The following is a 15,080-nucleotide window of genomic DNA, read 5'->3' on the forward strand; positions in this document are numbered from 1 at the left end:
CATTAAGTGATTGTAAAACAGCAGCGGTCCCCACCCTTTTTGGCACCAGGGACTCGTTTCGTGGGAGACAACTTTTCCACGGACAGGGGGCGGGGGGGGGGGAGGGGGGATGGTTCAGGCGGTGATGCGAGTGATGGGGAGCGGCTGTAAATACAGATGAAGCTTCGCTCGCTCACCTCGCCACTCACCTCCTGCTGTGCAGCCCAGTTCCTAACAGGCCGCGAGACTGGTAACGGACCGCAGCCCAGGGATTGGGGACCCCTGGTAATACAGCATCGCCTTGTGGTAATACAACTTTAACCACGGGGAGGACCAGTTAAGATCAGAGGGAAGGAGATACAGCACTTGGTTCTGACAGTTTTTTAGAGTTATGGCTTCATCTCTTTCCCAGGCCAACAATGCCTGCTATGTTATGAGAACAACGGCTTGCTTTCCTTCAAAGGGAGGGTCCCACATTTGCTCTCCATTCTTATAATTGCATGGATCTCCCTACCCCCACCCTCCATTCTGGCAGCTTGTTAAATGACTAGAAATCCACAAATCTAGCAACTGAAAAACAAGTATTTATTTAATTTTATCCAATTTCAGGTTTTAGGTCCCTGAGAAAAATTATAAAGTCTCTTAACATCCATCGCCTGGTTCCCATAAAGTGACCTATATGAGTAGTTTTTTAACTGCCAAAAACTTATTTTGCAAAACAACAGCAACAAAACAAAAACTCCACAAAGATTCAGAAGGGAGGCCACGTGCCAAGATGTGTTTCCCAGGCCATTTCCGTGGGCCAAAGCAAAGTATTCAACAGGGCTAATCTCTTTTTTTTTGTATGGTATTTAAACAACGTTCTGGAGCAAGTGGAGAGTAGTAGTTAGTGCCAGCTGAAAACCACCCTCCCAAGAATAATGGGACAGACTGCACCTGGCACGGGGACTGGGGCACCCACGCTGACACACCATGCTGAGGGGCTGGGTTTTACTCTAGGAGACTCTCAAATTCAGATTTTTAAAGGCTTTACCTTTGTTACTCCTCAGGACAGCATGAACAAGGTGGCAGATGTTTGCAGGATATAAAATCTAACATTTCCTTACTAACCATCATCATTCTGGAGATTTAAAAAGATTCCTTTCCCGAGGTCATTTCTGAACCCAAACCAGAGAGAGGTAAGCCTCCTGCTACCTGTAGCTGCCACTCAGAATGATGTTCCATGTCTGGCCTCTGGGGCTCAACAATAACCAAGGAGGCAGTGGCATGAGGTTCAGTGTTGTGTAACAGGAGAGACTTTGCCTTAACAAAAGTCTTAATATTTCTATAACTTCACATCAAATAAGTATGAAAAGGAAGAATAACCAAAATTCAGGTTACAGATGGTAAAGGCTCTTTTTAGAACAGTGCATGTGGTAGTTAGATAAGATGCATTTAGTAACTTTAAAAAAACATTTTCACATACTTATCTCAAGAATGGGTATCATGTTTCATTTTTCCCATATATTATAAATAGGCAAAAACAGATTTCTAATCCCACAAATGCTAAGAAGCTTAAAATGCTTTCATAACTCAGGTATATGGAGACACCCAGTGGTGAGAAAAATGGTCTGACTTTTCCCTCAACCCAGGGATGAGTGGCTCTCACCATCACGTCCAATGGCCCCTAATCTGTGGGAAGAAATTCCATGGGGAGCAAGGTAGCATAAGGTTAAAAAGAAATATGCATACTATACATATATATATTTACAGTAAACTTCAGTAACCAGAATATTAACAAAAATAGCTTCAAGTAGTCCTTGATATTTTTTTTCATCTATTTAATACTGATGGTCTGAGGAAAAGAAGATAAAAGTTAGATGGGTCATATTAAAAACTTTTCTCTTTTTTTTTTGGCAGCTTTCTGTAACACTTATTCATGCAGTGCTGTGTGTGAATGTTTGGGAAGAAGTGATTAAATGGTCACATTATTTGTCTGAGCTCGTGGTGGAAATCCACCAGCAGATAAATAGGTTCATAAATGATCTTCAGTTTAATCTATTCAAAGAGAAAAGCCTGGATGGATTAGCATGAAACCCTCATGTTTAGGGTTCACCATGTCTCTGGGACATTTAAAAAATATTAGAGGAACCTGATCCTAGAATCAGGGGCTATAAGAACAGTATAGCTACTGAAATTTCGGGCCATGCAATATATTTGGCAGGAACTAACCAGCAGTTAAACCAGCATTGATTATTATGACATCAAACATCATCAAAAGCAAAACATGTATTCTCCTCTTCACTGTGTAACCACAGATGTCTGAGACACGCTCTGATGGCTTAATGGAGACAACTGCTTTTTCACTTTCCCCAGAATATAACATGGAGTGTTTTTCAAAAATCTTAAAATAGAGAGCTTAGGCTTTTTGTTTATAAATCCTTGGAAAAAAATTATATTCTACCCCAGCTCCTAACTATCCCAAAATAAACCCAAAGGATTTCACTTTCATGGTTAAGAAAGATTTATGTTTTCTTCAAATGTCAGAAATCAGTGGGTCCCTCCAGCCCACAATGTCCCCCCAGTTCCACACTCATCTCTGGGAAGGGAAAAGAGGAGGGAGGAGAGGCAACTACAAAGACCTCCACAACTGACCCAAATCCCCAGGCCCTGGTTGCTTTGTTTAGTCAAATCTCTAGTCAAATACAGCAGCCAAGGCACAACTGGCACCATCCCTAGCAGGTTTCAAAGAGGCCTTTCCGCTTCGGCAGGAGGACCAGGAATTCAGCACACAAGGTCTTGGTTGTATGCTTGGGCGAGAGGCAGGACCACAATTAGGATGAATATTGTGGACCAGGTGATGAGGCCCCAAAGATGAGATGTAGCCATGAAGGGACAACACATCTGCCAGTTCAGACCATAAACTCATTATTTCCAAAGAGAGCTAGCTGTTGGGTAGAGCTGCAGTCTGGGTCCACAGTTTTCCTGCGGCCAGACACAACTGTCCCCTCTGGGGTCTCTTTGGTTTTCTGAGGGGAGTTTTTCACATTCTTTAATTTTTGTTTGCCCTTTTCAGGGTTGAAGGTTCCTCTGCTGATGAATTGAGGCTTGTCTTCTAGGGACTTGGTCTGGCCCAATGGCCCTTCCATTCCCAGGGCCTCGCCAGCTGAGGAAGCTCGGTAGAATGGAGATTTGGAATAAATTTGAAATCGTCTTCTGGTCCCATGAGAAGATGCAGTGCTAGATGAACATAAAGAAGAGACTGAAGAGTCCACTGAATCCAGTGAGTCTTGCTGCTTTTTTAGCTGCTTCCGCAATTTGCCTGAAGGTTCAGACTTGCCAGCTGCCTTCAGGGAGATAAGGGCTAAGCTTCTCTCTAATGCAAGAAAGAGACGGAAGCTGTAAATGACAGTTCCCTCTGTAACAAATCATCGTGTGATGAAGAGGTGTCACTGTTCACATATGAAAGTGGGTGGGCTAAGATCTGGAGGGTCCAGGTTGACCTACTTTGTGCACAGACACGACTCGAGAAGAGCTCACCACCCATTTCTACACCACCCATATCGTTTCAGAATCAACCCCAAGGAAGTCTGGAGTTGGACTATGGCATCAGAAGAGGCCTACAACCGTCCCTATCATTTTAAAAACTGCCAGGATATGTAGTCAATTCCACATCTCGCTGAAACACGCCAGGCAGTTAAAGACCTTGTGTGGTACAGTCCCATCGCACAGCAGGGCTCAGCTCCTGCTACCCACCCTTAGAAAATGGATCATGGGTCAGTAAGACACAGAAGCTGTGACTGTTGCCTTTTCTCTGTGGTAAATATAGAGAAAACATTAAATTGCAAAAGTAATGCCTTACATTGAAGGCTTGGTCTGATGAAAAATTTACATAGAAGCTTCACAAAATCGGTATATTTCAACTCTTTAGGACTTTGTCACTTTTTCATGTAAACTCAAGGCCTTCTTGAAAGGGTCTTTGTCTTCACTTGGGAATCCTTATTCCTTCTTTGCAAAACAAATCTGGAGTCTTTGGCCTAACATGTTCATTTACCTGATTTCTCAGCGATGGCACCTTCAGACTCGATATTCAAATTTTCAGAGCTATCAGCAGTCCCTATGGAGGCCTCAGACTCAAGGGTTTCATCATCAGAGGCACGGGGTTCCAGTACAAGCATCTCAAAAGTTAGCTCTTCCCTGTAAGATACAATCAAGAAACGCATTATCATTTGATAAGAAACGGAAGGAAGACAACAGGAAAAAAGACCTTCCATGAAAATCAGGAATTGAGGTAGCAAAAACAGTCACATTTCTTACTGTTTCCTTCCAGGGTGGTGATAAGGACCTGAAAGCACAGTCACAGTGAAGGCTAAAGACAGCAAAGGCTGGGACCTATAACAGGGCTAAGTGTGAGGTAGAGAAAGATGCTGAAGCTACGAGACCTTCTGGTAAAATGAACTCTGGGCTGGTAATCAGGAGATGATTCTAAACTCACTCTAAACTCATTCATAATATATCAGGAAGTACTTTCCTCTCTCTGGACCTCAACTTTCTCATCCACAAAACAAAGAGATTAAACTAGATAGTCTCTAGGATTCCTTCCAGCACTTAAACTATTTTCTACAAAATTTTATTCACTGGTTACAGACTATATCCTCTACCTTGACCAAGGAGAGATCTCTAGATCTCCTAGATGAAGTAAAACACTGATTGACCTTTTCTGTCCTTTGAAGCCTTTGCCATCTCCACTTAAGAGTATTCTCTACTCCTCCTCATCAATCACCCACCTACCTCTCAGTCATGCTCCCTCATTCCCTGAAGTCTTTGGTACTTGCCTCCTAATCTCGCTTTCTCACTACTACCTGACACCACCCTGATCTATTTCAATCCACATCTTGTGAAAGCTCACATTAATACCCTAAAACCAAAGTTCCTTTACATCTGCAACTCTTAACAACCTCTCCTCCACTTTATACAGGCAATTTTCTCCAATGGGCAGATCCTAGAGTTTGTCAATCCAATCCTCCACTCTGTCCACAATCTCCTTATCCTTCCAACTGTAACTCCATTTTTCATCAAGTCTCCCTTTCAGAGCCCTTGTAGCTTCTCTTCCACTCTACCTAGCTTTAAATTATTCATCCTTTAATACCTCCAACATCTAGCTTGAGATTCATGGACAATCTTTTCAAGGACAGTCTCACCAGCAACTCATTACTGCATTTACAACTGTCATAAGCAGTGTGCATTCACACCTCTAAGACTAGGCTCATACATTTTCCTTTCTCTGGAAAGACTTTTCACCTTCCTAGCAAATTCCTATTCACCCTTCAATACTTCCAATGCCATTTTCATCAAAGCTGAATTAGGTCCTCTTTTCAGACCATTTTTATATCAAATAGCTAGCCCCTGGTCAAAGTAGACCACTTTTGCCTTACCATGTTCAGCACACCTGAGCCCTAGCTGCCTTTTTTAGCTTGCCTGGATTCTAGATTCAATCCTGACAGGCAAAAAGTACTTTCACAGACTCATAACCTCTCATGAATAAGGCTCTCAGACCTAGGATTCTGGGATCCTGGGAACTCAGGAACAAAAATCCCCTTAAAACATAAGAGTCATCATTGTCAACCAAAACCACTACACAGTACCTTCAGGGAGAACCATGGGATATTCACATTATCCCCAAGATGTAGTGTTACCCACTCCTGCTCCAGTGATGGTAGAGGTCACAGAGCGGCTTATTTATCGCCTAAATTGCAACCAATTTCCCTACCCAGTATCCCAGCACCCACTAGAGTTGTTGCCTTACCCTGACCAGCCAGTTGCTGGCCCCATGGCTATATTGATCTTCAGATAATAACCTTCCTTTACGGAGTTCTGAATAATCTTAGCCTGGGAATCCTTATTCCTCCTTTTTAAGACAAATTTGTTCACCAAGGCTGGTGACCTGTTAGGGATCTTGGCTAAGATTGACACACCCTGCCCCAGTCAGCATCTCCAGAATCATCACTGTAGCAGCTTCAGTTTGGTCTCCCAGCTCACAGAGCATCCTTCCTTGAGGTGACAACTTTCACATTGCAACCTGAGTACAGGCAACATGTCTTTGTTGTCTCCACATTCCCTGTATCACCTAACCTAGTGCTTGACTCACAATAAGGAAGAATAAAAAAAGGACAGAAGGAAGGAAATGAAAACAGATAACTAGTTGCTCCCTTTCCCTCTGGAAACTCACTTTTCTTTCTGCAGGTTCTCAATCTGCTCAGTCAGGACTCTCTCCTCCTGCTGCATAGCTGCTTGCTGCTGTTCTGTGATGTCAGCCTCCAGCGCTGCCTCACTAGTCAAGGTCTCTTCTGGGACATCAGACATGGAGGGCAACCGAACTACAACAGGAGAGGATGGGCATGGATAGTTTCCTCGACGAAGACGCCCCTTCCCCTGCAAAGAAAAATATATGTTAAAAGGTAAATTGAGTGACTGCTCAGTTTTATTTGGCCCAGTTAGGATAACAAGTGTACTACTTCCATCACACCTGGTGAATAGTAGGAATAAGCGGAAACATTCTGTGAGACCTAAGATATTTAGTGAGATACCATCCATCGAACACATTTAGGTTAAGCATTTTCTTGCAAGAGCACTGGAAAATGGGTACGTTGGTGGCTGGGAGTGTAAGAACACACTGTGTACTGAGACAAGATTCTTCTTTTAATCTAAGCTGCATCCCCTCCAAACTAAATATCCACACATGGCTATTTAAATTAATTAATTAAAATAAAATGGGGGGTAAGGGGGAGAGGGATAAATTGGGAGATTAGGATTGACAAGTACACACTACTATATATAAAATAGATAACTAATAAGGACCTCCTGTATAGCACAGGGAACTCTACTCAATACTCTGTAATGGCCTGCATGGGAAAAGAATCTAAAAAAGTGGATATATGTATATGTATAACTGATTCACTTTGCTGCACACCTGAAACTAACACAACATTGTAAATCAACTATACTCCAATAAAATTTTTTTAAAAATTAAATAGAAGTAAAATTTAGTTCTGCGTTCACACTAGCCAGATTTCAAAAGCTCAACAGCCACAGGTGGATAGGGACTACCATATTGAACAGTGCAGATGTAGAACATTTCCATCATCGAAGAAAGTTCTGATGGACAACACTGCTCTATAACTTTAACCTTGGAATATACAATCTCTCTAGGAAGACTATAGAAACAGGTCCTAAAACTCAGTTTTATTTTTTTAAAAAAGTCATTTATATATTACAGGGTGTTAGTGAGAGATATTCTCTAAGAACAACTCAAGAAACTTCTTTCTTGAGATCAGAGGGGGAAAAAAATCTCATTGTTTTAATCGGTTACCTTGCACAGAACTTTCACTTCTGATAATGGCAGACTAGTATTTAAAATTAAACCTCCTGCTGAGAACAACTGGACCAAACATAAAAAACCCAACATATTCTTGAAGGCACCAGAGAGCTAACAAGGTAGACCAAGGAGAGGCTAGCCCAGCATTCAGGGCTAATTTAAATTTAAGAAGAGGTGGATGAGAGTCTGAGCAGAGCTTTTGACAGACTACAGCAGGAGTCAGCAAATTATGGCCCCTGGGCCAAATATGTCCTTGTGCCTGATTTTGTAAATAAAGCTTTAATGAAATGCCTTCATGCTCATTAATTCACGCACCGTCTATGGCTCTTCTGCAGAATAATGGTAGCACTGATGGTTGCAAGAGATTGTATGGTCCACAACGCCTCAGTATTTACTCTCTGGTGCTTTACAGAAAAAGTTTGCCAACCCCTGGGGTAAAGAATAATAGTCCAGACCCAGGCAAGGGTGTGGGTTGCAGTCTGGTTTGAGTGTGGGCTCCATCCCCATCCATGCCTGATCCTGGAACCCCTAAGTTTTGCATCCTAGATATAAGTGTAAATTGAAATTATTACGGTCCTTGCAGACACTGCAGCCTAGCTTCAAGTCATTTGAATGGTTCAGAAAATTGTAATCCCTAAAATTGGATTAAAGTAACCCCAGTTTGCTAGTGCCCTAGGACCTGGCAGAAGAAATGAAAATACTATCTGGAGGGAAGTAACATCATCTCAGGTTTCAAAATATTTTTACAAATAATATTTAAAAATACTATGTCTCACACACAATAAAAGGCAACCAAGCACAAAAGGAGACAAGACAATGTAAATGAAAACCAGTAAAAACAACAGAAACCTTCAATGACACCAAATATTGTTGTTCTCAGAACAGACTTAAAATAGCCATGCTGAAAGAGATAGAAAGACACAGTTGAATTAGTGGACCAGAAGTTAGGTCAGAAGAAAATAAAAAGAATCAAGCAGAGAAAACAAAACAAAACAAAAAATTTTCTAGAAAAATTCAGAAAAGTTGATAGAAGAACACAATAAAAAGATCTACCATATATAAAAAGATTGCCAGGAGAGAAGAGAGATCCTGTAGAAGAAATAACAAAAAGATAATGGCAGAACATTTTTCAAAACTAATTAAAGATATCAACCTACCGACTAAAGAAAGCCTTTGACCTCTAGGAAAGATAAATAAGAAGTCCATACCTAGAGACAGCTGCTAAAAATTAAAGGCAAGACATACTAAGACAGGAAATCTGTCACCAGCAGATATGCACTAAAGGAAGGGCAGACAGAAAATGACCCAAGAAGAAAAGTCGGGGAGGAAGAAATGAAGAGCAATGAAAATGGTAAATATGTAAGTCTAAAAGAATCTGCATAAAACACAAGAATAATGTGTTGAATTTAAATATACAGGTAATTAAAAACATAACAACAACATTAAATACATCATATAATAGCTAAAGCATATTAAAGTCCTTGCATTATCTGGGAAAAAAATAAAAGTACCAATTAACAGACTTTGATAAACCACAAATTTATGTTGTAATCTTTAGGTTGACTACTAAAAGAAGAGTAAAAAAGTATAAAACTTCAAAACTAACAAAGGAAAAAAATGGAATAATAGAAAGTAGCCAAAAGAAAAAGGCAAGAATGAACCAAAAAAGGAAAGAAAGAAAAGAAACATATGTCAGGTAAGAAAAATTAAAAGCACAAAATAAAATAGTAGATTTAAATCCAAATATATCAGTGATTACATTAAATTAAGTAGATTAAATGCTCTAGTTAAAATCTGAAGATTATCAGACTGTATTAAAAAAAGAAAACCCAACTATATTAAGTTTACAAAGCACGCATATAAAACATTCAGAATTCAGAAAGGCTGAAAGTAAAAAGATTGGCGTAAAAGACTTACCATGTCAGCACAGAGAAAACAAGTGTGTACACACCAATCAGTAAAGTCACAGAACTGAACAACTTAATAAACATAAGTGATATAATAGACATACATAGAATTTACGATCTAACTACAGAATACTCATTATTTTGAAGCACATACAGCAAGACAATACATTTCCAAGGGTTCAAATAGTTTATCTGACCTTTAAATTAATTTAAAATAAGTTTTCTGATAGTGCAGTTACAAAGAGAAAACTAAAAATCCCTATGTATGCAGAATTTAAGAAATAGACTTCTATGAATAAAGAAGATATGGTACATATATGAAATAATGCCATTTGCAGCAACATGGATGGACCGAGAGATTATCATACTAAGTGAAGTAAGTCAGAAAGAGAAAAACAAATACCATATGATATCACTTATATGTGGAAACTAAAATATGACACAAATGAACTTATCCACGAAACAGAAACAGACTCACAGACATAGAGAACAGCCTTGTGGTTGCCAAGGTGGAGGGAGGTAAGGGAGAGATGGATTGGGAGGTTTGGATTAGCAGATGCAAACTATCAATATTATATACAGAATGGATAAACAACAAGGTCCTACTGTATAGCACAGGGAACTATATTCAATATCCTGTGATAAACCATAATGGAAAAGAATATGAAAAGAATGTATATATATGTATAAATGAGTCACTTTGCTGTACAGCAGAAATTAACACAACATTCTAAATCAAATATACTTGAATAAAATAAAAAAAAATAAGAAATAAGACTTCAAAAACACCCATAGCCCAGCCAAAGAAGAAATCACAATGAAAATTTTAAAATTCTTTGAACTAAACAGTAATATCAAAATCTATGGGATACAGTTTAACTCTGCCTATATTAAAGTTATAGCCTTATATGCATATATTAGAAAAAAAGAAAGGTTAAAAATTAAAGAGGTAAGTATCTATTTCAGGAAACTAGATAAAGAACAACAAAATAAACCCAAGGAGAAAAAAGAAAATAAACAGTAAATAAACATTAGAAAAAAGAGGACCAAAGCCAAAATGTAGCTCTTTGAAAAGACTAATAAAAGATTTTAAACTCTGGCAAAATTGGTAAGAGAAAAAGAATTTACAAATAACCAAAGGCGGGAATGAAAAGGGGACATCACTAAAAATCTAGTAGACATGAAAAGGATAAGAGGCTACTATGAACAACTTTATGTCAATAAATCTGAAATTTTATACAAAGTGGAGAAATTTCTACAAAAATCCAAGTAATTAATACTGTCAAAAAATAAAAAATGTGATTAATCTTATAAATTGAATCTATAAGTAAAACCTTTACAGAGAGAAAACTGGAAGCCTACATGATTTCACTAGTAAACAAGAAGAAATAACACACAAATTCTTCCACAGAATTAAAAATAAGGGCTACTCTCCAACTCATTCTTACAGGCCAGCATAAGCTTGATACCAAAACATAAGGACATTAAAAGGAAAGTCTATTATAGGACAATTTTAGTCATAAACAGGGGTGTAAAAATTCTAAACAACATACTATAAATCAAATCAAGCAATATATAAGGAGAATATTACATCATGACTAAGTTGGATTTATTGCACTAGTATAATGATTTAACATTCAGAAATTCACTCATTGTAAAATGTCATAACAATAAAATTAAAAAGTCTCATGCACACCTCAATATATGCAGTAAAGGCATTTCATAAAATTCAATATTAAATCAAAATTACAACTCTTAGAAAACCAGGAATAGAAGGGAACATATTTAATCTTATCAAGCATCTATAAAAATTCTATAGCAAACATCATACTTAGTGGTAAAAGGCTGAAAGCTTTCCTTTTGAGACTGGGAACATGCCAAGACTGATCCCTATCACCACTTCCTTTCAACATAGCATTGAAGGCTCTAGCTAGCATAAGAAAAAGAAATAAAAGGCAGAGGATTATGAAAGAACAAATTAAACTATCATTATTCATGAACAATATGACTGTAGAGGTAGGAAATCCAAAGGAATGCACAGAAAAATTGTTAGAATAAGTGGAAAAATACCAAAATCAATTGTATTTTTATTTAACAAGCAACAAACAGAATACAAAAATTTAAAAATAACATTTATAATTGTATTAAAATTATTAAAATCCTAGTAACAATCAAATAATTCAAAAGATGTGTAAGATATCTATATACAAAACTATAAAACAATTTTGAGAGGAATTAATGATCTACATGAATGAAGAGATATATCATGTTCACGGATGGGAACAATCAATATTGTAAAAATATCAATTCTCCCTAAAGTGATCTCTAAATTCAATGCAATCTCAATAAAAATCCCAAGACAATTTTTGTGAAGCTGATTCTATAATTTATATGGCAATACTGTATACAGAGCCAAGAATAGTCAAAACACTATTGAAGAAGGAGGTAGGATGACTTGTTCTAGCAGATATTTTTAGAAAACTATAGTAATTAAAATAGTGGTATTGGTACAAAGATAGTCAAAATAGAGAGCCTAGAAAGAGAGCCACACATATATAGACTCTTTTTTTTTTTTTTTTTTTTTTTTTTCAGTATGCGGGCCTCTCACTGTTGTGGCCTCTCCCGTTGCGGAGCACAGGCTCCGGACGCGCAGGCTCAGCGGCCATGGCTCACGGGCCCAGCCGCTCCGCGGCATGTGGGATCTTCCCGGACTGGGGCATGAACCCGTGTCCCCTGCATCGGCAGGCGGACTCTCAACCACTGCGCCACCAGGGAAGCCCTAGACTCTTGATTGATCACAAAAGGGGAACTTCAGAGCAGTATGGAAAGGATGCTTTTTTAAATAAACAGTGCTGGAAAAACTGGATATCCATGTGGAAACATAAAGACCACTCCCTACACTATACCACATACAAAAATTGTTTCCAGGTGGATTATATATCTAAATATGAAAGGCAGAACAATAAAGCTTTTAGAAGATAATAAAGATTATCTTCATAACTTCAGGTAGCAAAAAAATTCTTAAACATGACCCTAAAAGTACTAGTCTAATGGAAAAGACTGGTAAGTTAGCCTACATTACAATTAAGAACATCCTGTTCATCAAAAGACACCTTTAAGAGTGGAAAAAGAAAGCTGCAACAGAAGTAACCAATAAAGGGTATGTATCCAGAATTCATAAAGAATTCCTACAGATCAGAGAAAGACAGACAACCCAATTAGAAAAATGGGCAAGAGTTCTGAACAGGTCCTTCACAAAAGAGCATATCCAAACTGCCAACATACTTACGAAAAGGTGCTTAAGCACATTAGAGTCACAACACAGAAATTTAAAATAAGACCCCAATGATACATCCACTAAAATGGTTAAAATTAAGGAATCTTGCAATATAAGTGCTGGGGAGGAAGTGGAGCAATTGGGAACTCTCATACACTGCTAGTAAAGTACAACCATTTTGGAAAAAAAGTTTGACATTATGTACTCAGGTTGAAGATATATATATCCTGTGACTCAGTAATTCCACTCCTATATAACCCCCACAAAAATACATCCATGTGTCCATCCAAACTACATGTATCAGAATGTTCACAGCAACATTATTCATAATTCCCCCAAACACAAGCCAAATGTCCATCAATACTAGAATGGATAAACTGTGTTTATCCATCCAGTATACACTGGAATACTATACAGTAACATATATGAGCTACAATGAAACACTATAATATGGATAAGCCTTACACACATAAGGTTGAGTAAAATAAGTCAGATATAAAATAATACCTATTATATGATTCCATTTATATAAAGCTCAAAAACAGACAAAACAAAACTATAGTGCTCATGGATACATACTTCAGTGGGAAAACAACAAAGAAAACAAAGTAAGTGATTAACATAAAACTCAAGTTATTGCTTACCTTTGAGGGAGAGAAAGGATTGCGATTGGAAAAAGAAAGAAAAGAGCTTCTGGGGGTGCTGGCAATGTTCTATTTCTTGACCTGAGGTTGGTATGTGGATGTTTATTTTATAATTCATTAAGATGCAGATGTATGTTTCTGTGCTTTTTTTTTTAACGTGTTGTATTTCTCAACAAGTAAGAGCTCCTCTTCAAAGTTAACTATGCAAATATACTACTATCTTTTGAATAGAATGGGACAATAAACTGACAGATTTCTGAGTTGATTTTGGGAAGAAGAAAGGAAGACATGCTGTCTCAGAAACAGAAACTGCTGAGCTAGCCCAAATCGTAAGGTGAAAGTAGAAGGTAGTTCTAAGGGCATTCAGACTGACTCTTCCAAGCTCATGCCCTCTAAAACATGCAACAGGATGAATAGTAGGAGGGTGACAAGACTGCTATTCCACTTTTAGTTCTGAGAGCAAGAAGTAAAGAATATGTTAAGAAAAAGGCTCTCAAAACAAAAGGTCAGTCTGCAAATTTAATAGAGGATGACTACGGAAAAGATAGCATTGTGGAATGGATGCAGAGAACAGGGTTTGGAGTTGGTATCAACACAGTGTTGAAGTTCATTATGACTGGTCAGAATTACATTATAAATTCCAAGACAGCTTCTCATTACATATCATTGTGACTATTTTAATGAAGCCAAATGAACAACTAAAACTTAATGTGATATAAAAGCCTCAGGGAGCTGGAAAAATCTGAGCTTACTCCTAGTATTCACTTCCCAGTATTCAATAAAAGAGCTGCCTTTGTTCGGCATTCATACCATCACCTGGCCACCTAAAGTACTTCACTACGGGTTAGCTGAGAATTACTTAACAGAGCTGAAGAAAATCAAACTCTACAGGTCTGATCTCTCTTCAGATAGCATTAAATAAAGATTAAGGAAAAGCTGGAACCCCTACAGCCCAGAGTTCTCTTACAAAGTCAGAGAAAGTAAATTTTAAAGTTAATTACATAGAGCTTTTAGAAACATGGGAAAATGCTAATACTGTGTTAAAAACTGGACATAAACTGGTATACCATAGGTTCTTTTAAAATCTGCAAATATATAAAGGTATTTCCTGAGTGGAATAATATCCTTTATTCTCCATACTTTTCCATAGTAAGCATAATTTAGTTTTTTTAAATGGGATTTCTTTTTTTATAGCAACATTCACTATATATTCTCTTTCAGTGGTTTTATCCATAATTGTTTTTCTACCATCACTGCAAAAGTCAACAGAGTGAAAAAGGCAAATAGTTTCTTCACATTATGATAAAAATGTTTGACCTTGTGGACTCCCTGGAAAGTGTTAGCAGTTAACACTTTGAGAAGTGGTTTGTAGTATACTTTGTTCATTTTCCACTAGGTCTTTCTCCTATTTATTTGTAGGGGCTTCTCCTCATTATCTAGGGAAAATCAGACTTTGTGATATGAGTTGTAAATATTTTCTTACCGTATATCATTTCCCTTTTGCCTTGCTTATGGTCATTTTTGTCATGCATTAATACTTGATAACTATGCCAATGAACCTATGAACTTTTCTTTTAATGGTTTTACATAATAGAAAAACCTCCTCTACTCCAAGATCACAGTATATTTTTCTATCATAATAGGGATTTTATTGGTATTGATTGATCACATAGTTTATGAACAATGTGTACCCAATTGTTAATATAAGTACTGAAAAACCTATAAAGCCATATTGTAATCCTTTTCTGAACAGTTATGCCAGTGACTTTCCAGCTTAAACTCTAGAGACAAATTATTCCTAAAATCAAGATTTCAACTACAATTATTTTCAAATGTTGATGAATGTTAGGTCTAAAGTCCCACTTATCCACGATTTAATATCATACACAATATTCAAATTTCCAACCTCTCATTAACAA

General features: G+C 37.7%; 1 protein-coding gene across 8 annotated transcripts in view; it reads right to left on the bottom strand.

The window, feature by feature from the left end:
* Positions 1 to 546: 546 nt before the first annotated feature.
* Positions 547 to 15,080, bottom strand: part of MYO9A (myosin IXA) — a 283,494-nt gene continuing 268,960 nt past the window's right edge. For all 8 annotated transcript variants that reach the window (XM_028495017.1, XM_055088082.1, XM_024128692.3 and 5 more), the window contains 3 exons: positions 6,188 to 6,390; positions 4,013 to 4,155; positions 547 to 3,334 (listed from right to left, as the gene is read on the bottom strand). In XM_028495017.1, the coding sequence (XP_028350818.1) occupies positions 2,871 to 3,334; positions 4,013 to 4,155; positions 6,188 to 6,390 (810 nt within the window). In that variant the 3' untranslated portion in view covers positions 547 to 2,870. The remainder of the gene's footprint in view (positions 3,335 to 4,012; positions 4,156 to 6,187; positions 6,391 to 15,080) is intronic.

Source organism: Physeter macrocephalus, chromosome 11 (assembly GCF_002837175.3).
Source record: "Physeter macrocephalus isolate SW-GA chromosome 11, ASM283717v5, whole genome shotgun sequence".
Taxonomy (NCBI): domain Eukaryota; kingdom Metazoa; phylum Chordata; class Mammalia; order Artiodactyla; family Physeteridae; genus Physeter; species Physeter macrocephalus.